The sequence below is a fragment of the Balaenoptera acutorostrata genome, chromosome X, assembly GCF_949987535.1.
Source record: "Balaenoptera acutorostrata chromosome X, mBalAcu1.1, whole genome shotgun sequence".
Taxonomy (NCBI): Eukaryota; Metazoa; Chordata; class Mammalia; order Artiodactyla; family Balaenopteridae; genus Balaenoptera; species Balaenoptera acutorostrata.
The window spans coordinates 8848508-8867506 of record NC_080085.1 but is presented as its reverse complement, the minus strand read 5'-3'; the positions used below and the strand labels follow the sequence as shown (position 1 = coordinate 8867506).

The 18999-nt window shown below is 39.6% G+C and overlaps 1 protein-coding gene across 7 annotated transcripts in view; it reads left to right on the top strand.

Annotated features, from left to right (window-relative positions):
* Positions 1-18999, top strand: part of ARHGAP6 (Rho GTPase activating protein 6) — a 503994-nt gene that overhangs the window by 332297 nt on the left and 152698 nt on the right. The window contains exon 1 of one of the 7 annotated variants that reach the window (XM_057538593.1): positions 17774-17926. The exons of the other annotated variants lie outside the window; for them this stretch is intronic. Within the exon in view, the coding sequence (XP_057394576.1) occupies positions 17867-17926 (60 nt within the window). The 5' untranslated portion in view covers positions 17774-17866. Of the gene's footprint in view, positions 1-17773; positions 17927-18999 lie in introns of those variants that run through there. 7 annotated transcript variants of the gene reach the window in all.

The window sequence follows — 18999 nt, the reverse complement described above, 5'->3', positions numbered from 1 at the left end:
TATTTCGTCCTGAACTATTTGCAATTAAGAGGAACTTTTTTTCCCCAAGTCTTTGCAATGGATTGTGGGAGCACGACTTTGTTTCTTTCTTAGTAGGAATGAATGCCAGATGCCCTTTCCTTACCTCAGCTTCTCATTCCTAACCCGTTCAGAATCTTGACACCTGTCTCCTGAAATGTTGATGACTTATAATCTAAAGAATATCATAGACACCCAGGAAAAGTAAACACACAGGAAATATTTTTTTCCTTCATAGCATGAAGTTTTCTATTTTTCTTTCCTTTGGGTGGGGTAAAACGTGAGTAATTTACACAGTGATAGTTCCTAATGTAAAATTATAAAGTAATTTATATTTAGGAACATAGGTTGTTTTGTTTTAACTTAATGTGCATTTATTGTGTAATCAATGGATTATTTGCATCATCTATTCATGACTTAATTAAGGTGTCTACCATGACATTATTTAGTGAATTAGTTTTAAAAAATGATTTTATTTGGAAAAGACACTATAAGCCACTGACGAGAAATTTTAGCCAAAGTTTAACAAGTGTTTAGTTCACGATGAGGCATTTGCAGCTGTAAGCAATCATATTACTCTGCCATCACTTAGGTCTTTGGAAAATGAAGATGTTTACTTAGGGCTGTTAAAAGTTTGATTTTAATAGTGACTCCTAAGCAATACAGAATATCGCTTATGGCTGACATCAGGGAGGGCAAAAAGACAGTTATTCAAACTCACTGCTTAAGCTTTAGCCATATTAATTTTTATGATGTGTTTTTCTTATCATGTCAAGTGATTCCTGTTTTGCAGTGAAGGCATCGCATTGACTTGGTATCAAAGCACATACTTTCTGCTCCAATAAGATATGTTCAGTTAGAGAACAGCAGTGCAAGGATTGCTCATTTGAGGCTGCTTCTACTGTCCCTTCAGTCTTCCGTTTTGTTTCCTGCTCCATAAGATGTCAACAATAGCAAGAAAGGATAGTTAAAATTCTGCCTGCCATGGAAGAAAAAAAATGTCTTTGGTAATCACATGTTCTCCAAAAAGGGATTCTCATCACAGTTGAATTGGGTGCTTCTTGCTTTGTTGCACAAGTTAAACCAGAAAATACTTTTATCTCGAGCGGGGTTTCTCAGCCTCAGCACTATTAACTTCGGGACCAGATTATTTTTTTGAAGGGCTGTCCTGTGCATTGTGGGGTGTTTAGCAGCATCCCTGGTCTCTACCCACCAGGTGCCAGTAGTGCCCTCCCCCAGTTGTGGCAACCAAAAATGCCTCCATATATCCCCAAATTCCTATGAGCTGGAAAGGCACCCTAGTTGAGAGCTATTAATCTAGCAAGAACTACTTTTTTTAAAAAAAAGAAGTTTGATCTGTGATGTTTTCCTTTTTCAAATGCGATCTATTTTAGATCCTTATAATTTCAATCTTTATAATTTCAATAATAAATGTCAAATAATTACAGAATCAAAATTTAGGTTTGAGATGTTTGCGTGGGAATGTGAATAACATAGTGACAATTTTTTCTGAATGAATAATTTATATGTACAGACTAACAAAGATTTTTCTTCTGACATGCATTTAATTATATGAAATGTCTTTTGGTGATATGATAATATGATTACATTTAGTGATAAATGAATCATCTTCATCAGAAAATTATAAAAAGAAATGAGAAAGAAATAAACAATTTAGAAAAATAGTAATAGCTTTCATATTTCATCTTTTATTATTGAAGTAAGCATGTTGTCCCCACTTGACTTGCTCAATAATTATTCTTAAAATTTCCCAACATTTCTTGTCAAATTTGAATAATTCTTCTGCATTGTCAGTGAATATATCGTAATTGTTTTTTCTAATTATTTATTTATTTATTTATTTATTTATTTATTTATGGCTGTGTTGGGTCTTCATTTCTGTGTGAGGGCTTTCTCTAGTTGAGGCAAGCGGGGGCCACTCTTCATCGTGGTGCGCGGGCCTCTCACTATCGCGGCCTCTCTTGTTGCGGAGCACAGGCTCCAGACGCGCAGGCTCAGCAGTTGTGGCTCACGGGCCTAGTTGCTCCGCGGCATGTGGGATCTTCCCAGACCAGGGCTCGAACCCGTGTCCCCTGCATTGGCAGGCAGATTCTCAACCACTGCGCCACCAGGGAAGCCCTATCATAATTTTAATAGTTGTTGATAAGCATTTTAATCTCTGGATTTATTTTCATTAAACAATGTAGTCACATGTTTTAAAATAAATTTAGCCAAGAAAATTTGCCTATTTTCCTTATTTGGAAAATTAATTTCTCAGAATAAAAAACTGAAAGTAGAGTCAACCACCTTTGACCTGCATATACTTTTTCTTTGTTCACTTTACTAGCAAGTTCTACCAAGACAAATTTTAAGAGCGAAATCTCACTTAAATGCTTATTGCAGTTGAATATTTCTGAAATAATCTCCCCAGGAAGGGTTTTTGGCCAGTTGATTCCTGAGTAATTGATGCAAACTATCAATATTTATCTAAGATAAATGTGATAGCTAATATAAAAATCTTTAGAGGGCTTCCCTGGTGGCGCAGTGGTTAAGAATCCGCCTGCCAATGCAGGGGACACGGGTTCGTGCCCCGGTCCGGGAAGATCCCACATGCCGCGGAGCGGCTAGGCCCGGGAGCCACAACTACTGAGCCTGCGCGTCTGGAGCCTGTGCTCCGCAACGGGAGAGGCCGCGACAGTGAGAGGCCCGCGCACCGCGATGAAGAGTGGCCCCCGCTTGCCGCAACTGGAGAAAGCCCTCGCACAGAAAGGAAGACCCAACACAGCCATAAATAAATAAATTAATTAATTAATTTAAAAAAAATCTTTAGAATTTCAGGGTGTACCATCCTCAGTAATATTACTCTGAGATTCTGTTCAAACAGGAGAAACAGATTGTTTTCCTTCATCTAAAGTATAACATAAGCAACATCATTCCCATGCAGTTTCCAATGATAACACAATCTGTGCTTCCATTTTGTAGAGAGCGTTATGCAAAACAGTGATAATGTTTTGGTTTAAGCCTCAAATCACAAATTCTGGATGAGAATCCTTAGAAATTTTCATAAGATCATCAGAAGTATTTTAGTGGATTTTAATAATGTTTATGCCTAGGAAGCAGTCATTCCAGGTTTGTCAATCTGTTCTGATTAAATATGAACATTTGTATACAACACTTTGGCACAATTCACAGAATGAGTTCTGCATGAATATAAATTTTTGGACAATTTTATAATATTTGCTACAATTGATCAAACAAGTGTATGTAAATGTGTGCTATCAGTGCTTTTAACTGGGAGAATTCCCTCACCCCAACCCCAAGGCATTTTTGCCAATGTCCGGAGACATTTCTGTTGTCACAATTGGGAGGCGGTGGTTTGCTCCTGGCATCTAGTGCGTGGAGACCAGGGGTGCTGCTAAACATCCTTCAATGCACAGGACAGCCCGCCATGACCAAGAATGACCCAGCCCCAAATGTCAAGAATACCAAGGTTGTGAAGCCCTGTACTATAGATGATTAACTAAAATATTTTCTTTATTCTCCGACAGTTCCTTGAGATGTTCCTCAGACCTGAGACATTTTGCAGCTCTAAAGTTGACATTAGTGTTTCAGTCTTACTCATGTATATCTCATCACAGTACAAAGAAAAGATAATCCCTTAGTTGGTCCCTTATCTCATTTTCCAGAGCTGTCATTTTTAACTGCAATTCCTTCATAAAGATTTCTCGCTAAGATACCGGCAGCTTTGATATTTATGGTCAGTTTATATTAATGATGGGAGTAAAAAGTTTTACCCTATTCCTGTGACAAATGTTGTTGAATTTCTGATGCAAACTTGTTTTGATACCTGCTTTGTGTGTTATTGTGCTTTTAAAATCTGAATTTGAACAATGTGGAACCTGCTATAATGGCTATAGCTAAACTGTGCATCTTTCTGTGTGATGGGCAGTTGTAACTTCTTTTGGCACAATTTTGTTTTTAATAGGATTACGTTCAATTTGAAAATGAGTGTGTGTGTGTGTGTGTGTGTGTGTGTGTGTGTGTGATATCTGTTGAAGTTCTGGGAGCTAAAATCTGAGAACCAACAGATTTCTAAAAATGTATTCTTTTATTCATGCATTCATGCATTTTATTGAGAAGTTACTCATGAGTGGCATTTATCTCACTGTTCTTTATATATAATATTATATTTCTTTAGAAAAGATGTTCATTTTGGAAAATGTTCACTTATCCCATCTTTTATACTAATTTTTACTTCAAAATAACATTTTGCAACTAAATTTGTGCCTAATAGAACAAATTTTTAAACAAATTGGAACTATAGGCCAATTGTTGCATCTGAAAACTCTTACAGTCACCATTTCTCCTATTGTAGTGCTTCCAGTAAATTCTCTTCACAATTTGCAATAAATTATCTTTTTATATTGGACATGTCTTTAACACAAAAAACCCCAGCACCTAACACATATACAGCTGTAGATGTTAAAATGCAGAGTTTTGTATTATTACAGCCTATGAGTTCTTTCTTTTTTGGCATAGTTTTTTTTTTTTAGTGACAATTTTATTTCAGTGTTGCTGACTATATCATTTATTCAGTGGCTATTTGCTGAAATGTTTGCAATTAGGGGCATTTTGAATGCTTAGTTGGAACAAGGGGATCTTATATTTAAATTGGAATTATTCTGTAAAGTCTGAATGTTAGTGTGTACATGCACACGCATCTATCCATCTACAGATATATTAAGGTGGAAAGAGAGACTTTCTCTGAACTGGTCAAAACACATTTTCTCCATTAGGGCACAAGTTTTTTCCCATTCTTCCATCTATCCTGTTCTCCCACCATAAAAGACATTCGGGATAGGTTGCAGGTGGCCTGTAATTTATAATCATTTCAGTAATGAACTCCATCATTCTTGGGATTATTCCCTGTCTTGTCACACATTAACTCCTTGCTCCGGACAGTCTCTGCTTTGACCTCATCTGTAAAAATTTGCCTCCTTTTTCAATGTCTGCGTTTCGCTTTCTGGAGAAATAACGTTTGTTTCTCAAAGATTTGAACAAATAGATTATGAAGTTTTTCCCAACTGCACCAGCGCAAAGTGACTTTCTTTTTCTCAGTCCTGCAACTGTTTACCCATTAAAATTACCGATCACATTTCCTTGGGTATACGTCTTGTCTCTCTGATTGGTACCCGTTGAGGTCTGAGACAGCACAGCCCATATTCTTTAACTTGACCCTGAAGAGATGCAGGCCTAGCTTTTATTTAGGTTAAGGTTGGCATCTGGGGAACCGTGTTCCCATTGCATGCTGCAAACATGAGCCAACACAACCCCTAAATCCAGCGCTGTCAAACTAACATGAGGAAGCAGGCAACAGAAGTGTCTCTGAGAAGCTTTGTTCTTTGAACCACATCTTGAGTGTGGCTAACGTGGTTGACATCCAGCAAAGCCAAAATTTACTTGAAGTAATATGGTTGGTTCAGTACTGTAGACAATAATTGGAGACCTAAAAAAAAAAAGAAGCTAGGAGAATAACATCTGCTTTTCCGTGTGATATTTTCCCCCCAACTGTTTAGAGAATTATAAATTGCTCCGTCAAGAGCTTGTTTACAAGAGCTTGGCCAGTTTCAAAATGAAGCTGGCTTTGAGTCGTCCCTGTTTCATCTCACTGTTTGGAAAATAAATCTGAATCGTTAAGATGTAAATACATCAAGTTAAAAGCCAAAGGCAGTGAAAACCAAGTAAAAGCAAGAAATGTACCATGATTTAACTATTATCCTGGGTGGAAGAAGGTACATGGTAAGAATTTTTATATAATGTTTTATTAAATTAAGTGGAGAGAATTTGAGAGCACCATGATATCTCTTTTGTATAGTATGTAACACTATGATTTATATTAACAATTGATGATAATGAAAGTTAAAGTGCCTACGTGGGGATAGCCGTATGTTTACTAAAATATACATTGGTAATGAGACAGAGATAAAGATAGAGGTAGAAGTATAGGCAGTGCTTCTCAAAGTGTAGACTTCACACCACCAGCATTGCATCACCTGGGAACTTATTAGAAATGCAAATTCTTAGACTGTGTCAATGATATGCTGAATCAGAAACTGGGGATGGGATAGAGGAATCTTTGTTTTAATAAGAAGCCCTCCAGGGGATTCTGATGCACATTCAAGTCTGAGAACCACTGATATATAGATGGATGGATGGATGGATGGATATATGGGTATAGTTGCAGGTGTGTATATAGATATAGGCATAGGTATAGGTATCAATACAGATACTGATACAAATATAGATATAGATATAAATACAGATTTGTGGATATATAGCTAAATCTAGATATTTGGACTTGCCATCACAGGATTTTTGTAGAGGAGCAAATTATTTATTTTTAATTATACGATTGAGGAAAACCTGTTTTTTTCTAGGCAATGACTATGACTTATAAACTGAGAAACTCTGCTTGGGATTCATTTGTTGAATGTTTCTCCATTAAGTTCATTTAGTGTTTGCCCTATCATGTCTGTTGCAGGGGTAGTTTCCTTTGTTGCAAAGCTGGTTGCTCTTATCTCCCCTTTGTCCTCTCTTTTTTTAAGTTGAATTTTATTTATTTTTTAAATATTTATTTATGTATTTATTTATTTATTTTTGGCTGCATTGGGTCTTCGTTGCTGCGAGCGGGGGCTACTCTTCGTTGCGGTGTGCAGGCTTCTTATTGCAGTGGCTTCTCTTGCGGAGCACGGGCTCTAGGCTCACGGGCTTCAGTAGTTGTGGCATGTGGGCTCAACAGTTGTGGCTCACAGGCTTCAGAGTGCAGGCTCAGTAGTTGTGGCTCACAGGCTTAGTTGCTCCGCGGCATGTGGGATCTTCCCGGACCAGGGCTCGAACCCATGTCCCCTGCACTGGCAGGTGGATTCTTAACCACTGCGCCACCAGGGAAGTCCCCCCTTTGTCCCCTTTGAGGCTGGTTTCTGTGATTGGATGTACAAGTGAATGGTAGCAGAATTCTGAAGCCAATGATATCCTAAACCTTGGGCCATTTTGCAGAATTCTTTTTTGTTTGTGTTTTGCCCTTACATTTTTGTTTTTGAGCATGTGTAACTTGTTTTCAGCCAGCCATTCATATGAAGCACTGTTTACAGATGGGGATGAATTAGGAACAACTTAAACATCTGATAAAAGGAACTTTTAAAATACATTATAGTAGATTTCAAAATAATATGATATTATTTGGGAAGAAATATCTCAATACGCAAGAAAAATATTTGGGAGAATATTCACTAAGATATAAACAGTGATTGATTCTTAGATTATAGATTATTTAAATATTATTCATTTTGCTTATTTCTATATTTCTGATATTTTTTAGTTTTAAGCTTGCATTGCTTTTATAATAAGGAAAGATAATACAAACTAATATGTATATTAAAAATAAAAATCATAAGAGGTAGATTACAATTTTTTATCTTCTCCCCCTCCCCACTATACCCAGAATTTAATAGTCTGCCAATTATGCCACCTCTATTTGTTAATCAGTTTTCAGATTAAAAAAATACTGCTAGTTGGTAAAATTAAATGACAGATCTGCCCACAGAAATGACAGGAAGTCCACTGTAAATAGATAATTGATTTAGTCGTTGAAACCATGTAGAATTCCTATTTAGGGAGAAGGGACTATTTAAGTGTATGTAGCCATAAGAACATGTCTCGCTTTGCTTTTTACGCAAGATGTATGGTGACTCGTCATTCTCAGGAAGTGTTTTGAAGTGGATAATGGCTCTTTTCCTGATATTTGCAGGCACATGGCTTAATCCTCTTTGGAAAGCCTTCCTTTGACAATAAACATAGACGTTGGTTTTAGCTTAATTCTCCTTCCCTAAAATCACTTCCTGCTTTGAAATTATACAATTCCATAACAAGTGTGGATAAGCAGCAGTTAACAGATGGGGAAATGAGCCATTTTATTTCTGTCCTACACATAAAGCCGAACCCACAGAATCGTGCCCCAAGGTGGGACTTGGCTCATTTCTCCAAGCTGTAGGATGCCCTGGAATAAAGCAACGTGCTGTGAACTGTGATGGTGGACCCTGAATCACTTTGGTGCCCCTGGCTGATAATAATTGCCAAACCCATTTAAACCAGCTTAAATAATTAGGAATTGTAGAGGCTTGTGTCACCAAAAATCTATAGGTATAATGGGTTTCATCCAGTGACTCTGGTCTTTTTCCTGCAATTCTCTTGACTTTGTGTTCCTCTAAGCATCTCTAAGCTGGTATTGAGAGAACCTGTGGCAGTTTGGGGATAAATCTGACAATATTTAGGCCAGTGGTTCCCAACTTGGGGTAATCCACTCCCAGAAGACGTCTGGCAATGTCTGGAGACATTGTTGGTTGTCACAGCTGAAGAGATGCTACTGGCATCTAGTGGGTAGAGGCCAGTGTTACTGCTGAACGTCCTTCATATACAGGACAGTCCCCACAACAGATGACCCCAAATGTCAATAGTGCTGAGGTTGAGAAACCCTGGCACAGAGGAAGAAAAGGTTTCCTTTTCCCTGTGTCTCTTGCTTACAGTCAAGGGAACATTTTGCAGAAGCCTCCAGACACCTTTCCATCACGTGCCTCTGGCTGTAAGGAAGGCTGATGGCTTTCGGTCTGGGTTCCAGGATCAATCATGGGCAGGAAGGGGGATACTACCAAGATCAGCTCATTCAGCCCCAAAATGCGTGGGAATGCCCACTCTATACATTGTCCACGTGAAGAATAAACACACATCATGGAATGGTACTATTTTGTTCTGAGCAAGAAAGGGTAATTCAGGCATCATTAAGAATCCTGTGAACTGCCAAAGAATAAACCACTCTCTGTAGCAATCCAAGTCCCCACTGTGGGATTTGGGAGAGCTTTTCTGCACCTCTATTTTCTTCTGCGTCATCTGCATTAATACCTTTCTAGAAAAAGATAAGACTGGAAGTGACTCACTGACAATCCGAAGATTTTCTCAAGGAAAATTATCTTCAATGAGGAGAAATGAGTATTTTAGGGAGGGTTTGCAGAACCACTTTCTATGCTGAGTCATTTAGAAATTTTTATTATTAATCGAGGTGAGAGATGATTTTAGCTTGGCCCAGAGTGGAACAGTGGAAATGATGAGAAAAGGTCAGATTCGGGCATGTTTTGAATGCAGTGACAGTAGGATTCCCTAATGGATTGGCTGTGGAGTACCATATGGAGTCAGAGGTGATAGGGAGTCAAGGTTCTGGCCTGAGTCACTGAAAGGATGAACTTGCCATCGACTTAGGTGGCGGAAGCCATAGAGGAGTGGGTTGAGAGGAAGTTGAAGAACTCAGGGAATTCAGGAAAAAAGGTCCTGGTTGGAGATATAAATTAGGGGGTGATTAGTGTATAGATGTCATTTAAAGCTTTAAGATTTGTTGAAATCACCGATAGAGTAATTGCAGATGAAAAATAAAGGAGATCCAAAGACAAAACTATGGGAAATTCCAACAGTACGTTACATTCAGGGAGGTGAGGAGGAAATAGGAGACAGCATAGGAGACAGAATCAGTGACTGGTGAGCTAGAAGGACACCCAGGAGAGTGTGGCATCTGAAAAGGCAGGAGAAGAAAGTGTTTTAAAGGGCGGGGACAATGGGCTGTGATAGGTAGGCGTGAGGCTTCCGATGAGTAGATGACAGTTAAGTCTGTTTGCCAGATACAATCCTAGGTGAGGCATAATTATCAGTTAGCACACTTGTCAACAGCGCCCACTTGGACTCCTAAAAGAGCTCTGGTTTGGATACATTATGGGGTTTTCTGCTGATGGGTCAAGTAAAATGAAGACTGAGGATTGAGCAGTGTCAAGGTTACTGGTAACCTCAATAAGAGCAGTGTTGATGGATGGAGGGGGGCAAAAGCCTGACTGAAGTGGGTTCAAGAAAGACTGGGAAGAGAGGAAATGGAAGGCAGGGTATATGAACACTTCTTTGAAGGCTTTTTTTCCTGTAAAAAGAAGGAGAGAAATGAGGAGGTGGCTAAAAAGGGAAGTGTGATCAAGAACTTTTGTATGGTGGGAGTTATAACAGTACGTTTTAATGTTTACTTTTACTTTAATGGGACTCATCCGATTGAGAAGAGGAAATTAGTGATGTATAAGAGAATGGCTGGAGTGATGCTCTTGAGTAGGCAAAAGGGGATGGAACCTAGTGCACAGAAGATGCAAGCAAGATGTAATAACGGATGGGACATTTAATGTGAAATAAGAGGGTGAAGGGAACTCTGGAGAAAGCAAATGACAAAAGCAAAGACAGAATCCGTAAAGTATGAGAGTGAGCAGTTCTGTTGAACAGAGTGTGCAGGGTTTGCTGGGAAGAAGGGCAAGAGACGGATTTGGAGGAATGGATTAGGGTCAGGTCATGGAAAGCCTGGGGTCTTGTGCCGAAAGGTCTCAAATGACTGAAGAACAGTGGAAGGGTTTTGAGCAGGGAAGGGCCACGTGAAGAGAAGAATGTCACAGCGGATCAGGCAGGAAAGCATCTCCAGCATCTGTTAAGCACTAATGCTGAATGCCCTGGAGGTGTCAAGGAAGACTGGGAAAACCTGTGGGTGAGATAGAGACAAAGCAAGACCTGGTGAGATCCTCACCAAAGCTTCCCTTTGCTTTTTGGACAAGGGCACGGTTTATTACCACATTTATTTACTTGACATCGAAAACAGTGCTGGATGTCTTCTTGTTTTGTTTTTGTTTTTAACTTAAGCTCTTCTGTCATATTCTGGAATTTAGGTATCTTTCCCTAAAAGAGAAAAAACAGCCGCCTTTATCTCTTGAGCAAGCCAAGAAACCTCTTCCTGCTTTCGATTTTTATTTTCTTAACATTATCCACTTATAGCCTAAAACATAGTCGAGTTATGGGCTAAGGCACTTACCTTCCTATTCTTTCCATCTGGCCAAATGGTTCATCCTTCCTCTCCAAGGTGAGAAATGCCTGTCCCTTTCATACCATGTGTACATGGAGGCTAACAAAAGATATTTAACAAAGATGATTAATTTTACCGAAAAGATTGCTGATAAACTGCATTTCTGGGCACTTAGTGAGCTTAACATCAATTAATAGTGTATGTTTTTCCTTTATGTGAAACAGTATCTTGAATTTCTCAGAATTAAACCACAAATTTAAAAAGTGGACACTGATTTCTGTTGTATATTTTTCTAAAACAATACACGTAAGTCTAAATAAAGAGAAAAAAATAGCTTTCAAGTTTTATTTGCATAGGAACTTCCTGGAAAGCTTCTTAAAATGCAGATTCCCGGGCAGGAGTCCTGTTGTGGTTGATTTGGGGCTGGACTCCAGCTGGTCCGTTTTGTTCATTACACACCATTATCTGATTACGGGGCCGGGGAACCACAAGCTTTCCAGGAGCCCGCACAAATGTCTACAAGCTGAAAAGGAAATTATTGGCTCCCAAGGTAATTATGTAAATTCTTAGCTATATATCTAAAAACATAGTATGTCAATTTCATTGACAGTGTTTTTAACAATCTTATCATACATGAAAGAGATTTATAATGTACATTTTTCTCTCCTAGCAAGAATTCCTGAAAATACACAATGATTACTTAAAAGTAATGCCGAACAAGAATTCTGAGTTACTCATTGCCAAATCATGTCAAAATCAAAATTATAAAAATTATTTACAAAATTAGGTGATAGGCCTCAAAAGTAAGCACTTAAAGAAACAGTCCTGGGACTCTACTTTTGATTAAAAGCATCCCCAGGTGATTCCAATCACATTTGGAGACCCAAAGGTCTAAGTGGATGTTTCATACCACCAGAGCATTCTTGTCTTCATCCAAACAGTTATCAAATTTTCTCATCACCCACTAAGTGCAAAGCAATATGCTAGATGGTGAAAATACAGTTGTAAACAATATTATTGTTGTGAAGCCTCCAGACCAATGGGAGAGACAGTCGATAGACAAATGGACAAGCATATGAAAGCAATTACAAACTGAGATAAGTGCTGAGAAGAAAACCAATGGAATGTTGAGATCGACAAGCCAGGGAACATTGATTTCAGATTGGGAAGGTCAGGGAAGGCTTTATTGAGGGAGCGGGATTACATGGGGAGGGGGAGGGGTAAGCTGGGACAAAGTGAGAGAGTGGCATGGACATATACACACTACCAAATGTAAAATAGATAGCTAGTGGGAAGCAGCCGCACAGCACAGGGAGATCAGCTCGGTGCTTTGTGACCACCTAGAGGGGTGGGATAGGGAGGGTGGGAGGGAGATGCAAGAGGGAGGAGATATGGGGATATATGTATGTGTATAGCTGATTTACTTTGTTATAAAGCAGAAACTAACACACCGTTGTTTTCAAGCAATTATGCTCCAATAAAGATGTTAAAAATAAATAAATAAAATAAAATAAAAACATGGACAAAAAAAGAATAAAGAAGGAGGAGCCAGCCCTGTGAAAATTCCTGGGAAGAACAGTTCAGGCACTGGGAACAGCACGGGCAGAAACCTATGCAGCACCCAGCTTGTCTTGTTTATGAGTGTCAGGAGAGCAGGAGGAAAGAGAGAGGCATGATGGGGGAGGCCGAGGAGGTCAGCCCAGACCCTTTTGCACAGGGAAGTCCTGTGCAGATGGACTTTATTTTAAGTGAAGTGAATTGACAGTCTCTGCTTGCTTGTTTGTTATTTTGAAAGCTCGGGTATGGCATGGTATTTTGTGTAGCAGTTGAACACTCAGCTGTGGACTCAGACTTCTTGAGTGTGATTTCTGGCTTTGCCCTGTAGAGGCAGAGTGATCTTGGACATATTCCAGCCTCTCTTTGCTCAAGCCCTTACCTGTAAAATGGAAATAATAATAGTACCTACTTCAAAAGGATGTTTAACATATTTAATAAATACATGATAAGCACCATATATGTTTTGATAATGTGTATTTAAGGAGCTCATTCTGGTTTCCTCTCTGGACAATTAGTTGAGCAAGGGCAGGAGTGGACATGGTTAGGTTGGTTAGAAGGCTGTTAAATTTGTTCAGGAGAAATGTGATGGAGGCTGGAGGTGGGATGGTGAAAGCAGAGTTGGAGAAGAGAGGTAGGATTCCTGATTTTTTTTGCAGGCAGAGTTGACAGAACCTGGGAATGGATTAAATGTGGACATGAAGTGAAGAAAAGAATTAAGAAAAACCATTTGGTTTCTGGCTCAACTAATTGGGTGCATAAAAATCATCATCTTCATCATCATCAATCATCATCAATATCATCAACCTTTATTGAGCAGGTCTGCATGCCAGGCACTGAGATAAATGCTTTATAAACACCTCTTAAGATGTAGGAGGCTTAGGTACAAAGACGTTTGCCAGAAAGGAAAGTCAAGAGTTCAGCACTGGATAAATGAAGTCTGAGATGACCCTGAGATACCAGATGGAAGGGTCAAGAAGGCAGTTGGATAGTCGACTCTATAAAACTCAGAGATGACTGGTTTGAAGATAATGTTCACGAGTCATGAACTTTGCAATGGAATTCACCACAGTGTTCTTTTATATAATGATTTGGGCTGTTACAGTAATGTTTTATTTCTTTTGGCCTACTCCTTTTTTTGAGTTCAGGACCTGCTTCCTAACAACCTTTGTGTCAATTGAATTTTCAGTCAGTTCTCCATAGTGTAAGATAATGCTTTGCATTAACATTTCTGATTCTGAATAGAACTCTACTGAGCTCAGCTTGTCTAATCTGAAGTCCATATTCTCCATGAAACATTTCCTAGTTAAAACTCAAGGAAACTTTAGTTCAAGTTATGCTCTGAAATCAACAGAATAATATTAATTCGTATGGGTATAGAAAATCATTTATTTACAGTGTTTAAATTGACATTTGAGCAGTTTTTCCAATCCCACACAGTTAGTGGCATAAGGTCTTGAGAAAGCATGAAACATTTTTTTATCAGCCTCATATTTCGGCAGGCTTGCCAAGCACAGTTCATTTTCCATAGAAATTCACAAACCTGAGCAGTGGCCAAATTTTCGGAGTCGCTGAATATAAGCCAGTGAATAAAATTGTTAAACCCTTTGATTTCCCCCCACTTTTTTCCCTTAAAAAGTAACATAGCATGTGCCTCTGAGTTTTATTATTTGACATCTGTTACCCACAGCACTCAAGTGTGTTTGAGAAAAAGCCTGTATGAACATTCCAGCACAGAATGAACACAGGCGGGGTCTGTTGGGAACATTCATTTGCAGCCTTGCTTATCCCTCAGATGGGAAAGCCTCCTCCTTCCACCGACGTCCTTCAGAGGGCAATGGTACCAACTTGTAAAAATAAATAATTTTTTAAAAAATTTATTTTACTGAAGTACAGTTGATTACAATGTGTTAATTTCTACTGTACAGCAAAGTGATTCAGTTATACATACATATGCATTCTTTTTCATATTCTTTTCCATTATGGCTTATCACATGATACTGAATATAGTTCCCTGTGCTATACAGTAGGACCTTGTTGTTTATCCATTCTATATATAATAGTTTGCATCCGCTAATCCCAAACTCCCAATCCATCCCTCCCCCTTGGCAACCACAAGTCTGTTCTCTATGTCTATGAGTCTGTTTCTGTTTCAAAACTAAGTTCATTTGTGTCATATTTTAGATTCCACCTGTAAGTGATATTGTATGGTATTTGTCTTTCTCTTTCTGACTTATTTCCCTGAGTATGATCATCTCTAGGTCCATCCCTGTTGCTGCCAATGGCATTATTTCATTCTTTTTTATGGCTGAGTAGTATTCTGTTGTATATATTCACCACATCTTCTTTATCCATTCATCTATCAATGGGCATTTAGGTTGCTTCCATGTCTTGGCTATTGTAAATAGCGCTGCAATGAACATTGGGGTGCATGTATCTTTTTGAATTCTGTTTTTTCTCCTGATATATGCCCAGGAGTGGGATTGCAGGATCATATGGTAACTCTATTTTTAGTTTTTTGAGGAACCTCCATACTGTTCTCCATAGTGGCTGTACCAATTTACACTCCTAGCAACAATGTAGCGTAGGAGGGTTCCCTTTTCTCCACATCTTCTCCAGCATTTATTATTTGTGGACTTTTTTTTTTTTTTTTTAAAGGATTTTCTTATTTATTTATTTATTTATTTATTTATTTATTTATTTATTTATTTTTGGCTGTGTTGGGTCTTCGGTTCGTGCGAGGGCTTTCTCCAGTTGCGGCAAGTGGGGGCCACTCTTCATCGCGGCGCGGGGACCACTCTTCATCGTGGTGCGCGGGCCTTTCTCTATCGCGGCCCCTCCCGTCGCGGGGCACAGGCTCCAGACGCGCAGGCTCAGCAATTGTGGCTCACGGGCCCAGCTGCTCCGTGGCATGTGGGATCTTCCCAGACCAGGGCTCGAACCCGTGTCCCCTGCATTAGCAGGCAGATTCTCAACCACTGCGCCACCAGGGAAGCCCCTGTGGACTTTTTAATGATGGCCGTTCTGACCAGTGTGAGGTGGCACCTCATTGTAGTTTTGATTTGCATAAAAATGCATAAGGGCTTTTAAAGGTTGAGAAACTTTCAGACAGATCCAGAATAGGCAAAAATTACATGCTGGTCCAAAATGTGATAAATTCCAGACACTATGCATTGTAACTAATTGGGGCCACTAGTGAACCTTTCTCTTAAGACTGGTCCTAATAACAGAATGCACTGACTCAAACAAAATCTCGAGCATGGGACAGGATGGAACTAGTTATCATTAAGAGAATAATTTTCGTAGGCATTGGTACATTGTGCCCAAGAACAGTTTGGAAAGATAAAGGATATGGAAACAAATAATACTAATGAGTATCAATAATTAAAATGTGTCAGTAACTCTAATGTAGTTCTCTTTGTGAATGATAAAATTATGTAAGAATGTTGGATTTCTTTAACCCAATGACCACTGTGGTAGTCTCTTCATTGAATTGCTTCCTTCATTGGCATCACCTGTTAATTTCATTTTTACTTATAATTGTAAAAATGCACAATAGTGTCTAGAGGCAATACCCTTATTTTTAAAATGCTCAAAAAAATAGCCCCTTTCCCTTCAAAAAAAAAAAAGGGTGAAGGGTAACAATTTACTACTGAATTTCAGCTATGAGAAAGTTACTGAGCTGTGAGGGGCCACTGTGCTTGCGTCACGTGTCATCTGTTTGGAGAGGGCGGCTACATGGGGTACAGGAGCAACTGTAAGTTCGAAAGGACTCTCGCAAATGGGAACCATGGGCGTGCTGGGAATGGAGTCACCACCCGGGAATGAAGGAGTCAGGGCGGAGAGGGGCCAAACCATGAAGCCGGAGCAGAATTCTTGTCAACAGTGGCCTAGAAATGAAGCTGAGGAGAAGGGTCCCGTTTGCCAGGGGCCGGTAGTCACGGTTCCGTGCTTGGGGAAGCCCTCTCTCACCATAGCCCCTGCCAAGCCACATAGGTGAATCTACAGGAGTGAGGGTGATCTCAGAAGAGCCCAGTGTAATCGGGGAAGGATTGGGGCAAGGCAATAAGAGCTAGCGTTTCATTTTTTAACGGAACAGCTTTATTGAGGTATAATTCACATACCATACAATTCACTCATTTAAGGGGTGTAATTTAGCGGTATAGTCAGAGTTGTGCAACCATCACCACAATCAATTTTAAAAGTTTCATCACCCCCAAAAGAAGCCTTGTGCCCCTTAGTCATTACTGCCCCCAATCCTCCCATCTGCCTCAGCCCTTGACAACCACTAGTCTTTTGCCACTCTGTGGATTTGCCTGTTCTGGCCATTTCGTGGAAATGGAATCATACAATATGTAGTCTTTTGTGTCTGGCTTCTTACACTCAGCATAATGTTTTCAAGGTTCATCCACGATGCATGTAGCATGTATCAGTTCTTCCTTCCTATTTATAGCTGAATAATTCCATTGTATGGTTATGTCACATTTTGTTTCATTATTTATTGATTGATGGACATTTGGGTTATTTCCACTTTTGGGCTATTATGAGTAATGCTGCTGTGAACGATTTTGCGTACAAGTTTTTGTGTGGACAAATATTTTCAGTTCTCTTGGGCATATAACTAGGAGTGGAATTTTTGGGTCATATGGTAACTATACGTTTAACATTTTGAGAAACTAAAAACTGTTTTCCAAAGCATTTACATTCTAACCAGCATTGTATAAGAGTTCCAATTTCTCCACATCCTCGCCAGCACTTCTTTTTATCCATCCCAGTGGGTGTAATGTAGTGTCTCATTGTGGTTTTGATTTGTATTCCCCTGAGAGCTAATGATGCTGAGCATCTTTTCATGTGCTTCTTGGCCATTTGTATATTTCCTTCAGAGAAATGTCTATTCAGAGCCTTTGCCCATTTAAAAGTTGGGTTATTTGAGTTTTTTATTATTGAGTTGTAAGATTTGTTTATATATTCTGGGTACAAGCCCCTTATCAGATATATGAGTTAGCATTTAATTTACATGCATTCCCTCCGGCATTCATACTGCATCTCTACCATTTACTTTAAACTGGTATACATCCATATAACCATTTACCTCAGTTTTGTAACTTTTAGAATTTTACCCCTAGTAAGTTCTCGGTGCCTCTCCACCTCATGTTGCAAAGGAGGCCTTTCAGAGCTGAGAGTTCCCCAGGGTGTCTGACTCAGAGGATCACAGTGACCCCAGGCCTTCTCCCTCCCAGGGCCTCTAGCTGCACATTCCAGCCAGGGAGCCTGCCTGCCCTGCCCGGCTCCTCTAGCTCTCTGAGCAGTATCCCTGTCTCCAGGCTCCTTCTCTGTTCCCACACTGGCCGGGGGCTCTGTGTGGGGAGGATGGGAGGTCAGTTCTGCCTGGAGCTGCTGCTACTGCTGAGATGTAAGGACCCTGGAGAGGTAAGAAGATACTGTGTGTACGTTTCAGGCTCTGTGTGTTTGTGCCTCTTGCTTGAAACAAGGCAGGACCCAAGCCAATAAGATATGGACGACTCATGGGGTAATAATCCTGGAGCGGCATCGGGGGAAGGTAGACACAAGCAGGAAAGAATGAGAGAGCAATTGCTTTGGAGGGATTCACTCAGCTTGTTCCAGCACCAGAGTCTCTTTCAACTTCAAAGTTCAGATGGTTCAGATGACACTTAAGATGTCTCTGCCTGTTGCTTTAGGAGAAGGTTCAGAGCCTTCGAGCCAGGCTGGCTGGAATGTTACATATCATTGCCAAGACACTCATATTTTTATTGAAAGCTTAAAGTGAATCTCAGTAAGGACCTGCCATTTCTTCTGCACCTTTCCTTTTGGCTGTTTTCTCGGTATTTAAAAATTGATGCAATTTGACTTTAGCAATGCACATTGCCTTATATTGTTACTGTCGCATGGGTCTTAGTGGCCTTCTACTGCAATATTTTTCTGAGACAGATAAAGAAACTGAGTGTAGGAGTGGATCCCATTGTGGCAGGGTCACCTGGCTAGTCCATGACAGAACTGAGACGAATCATCATTGCTTTTGAGCTTCTCTTTGGGTCTGGATCATTGGGTACCATATAATGACAAAAATCTGGGACAAGGGCAAATCTTGCCCCTCCCCTCAGTATGATGGAGGATCAAGATTCTGTGACATCTACAAGCAATATGGGTACTGGTGTGAAACCACAAAATGTGGTCTGACTCTTCCATGCAGCAAAGACAGATGATTGATGGAGAAAATCAGAAAGCCTTGGTTTTGCTGCTTGCAACCTCTCGTACAAACCTTATATTTTGTGATTCCAGCTTTTTATGATTTCATAGAAAGACCTCAAAATTCATCTTTTCTTAGTATTAATTTAGAATATTACCAAAGTGTTCACAGAGCTTAGATACTTGCTGGTTTTATATAGCTACAAGTAAAGGTTTCTTTGAATCCTTCCTAAAGGAACAGAGGGTATCATATGAAACATTAGCTTATTTGGTGAATGTTTTTAACACTGAGAAGG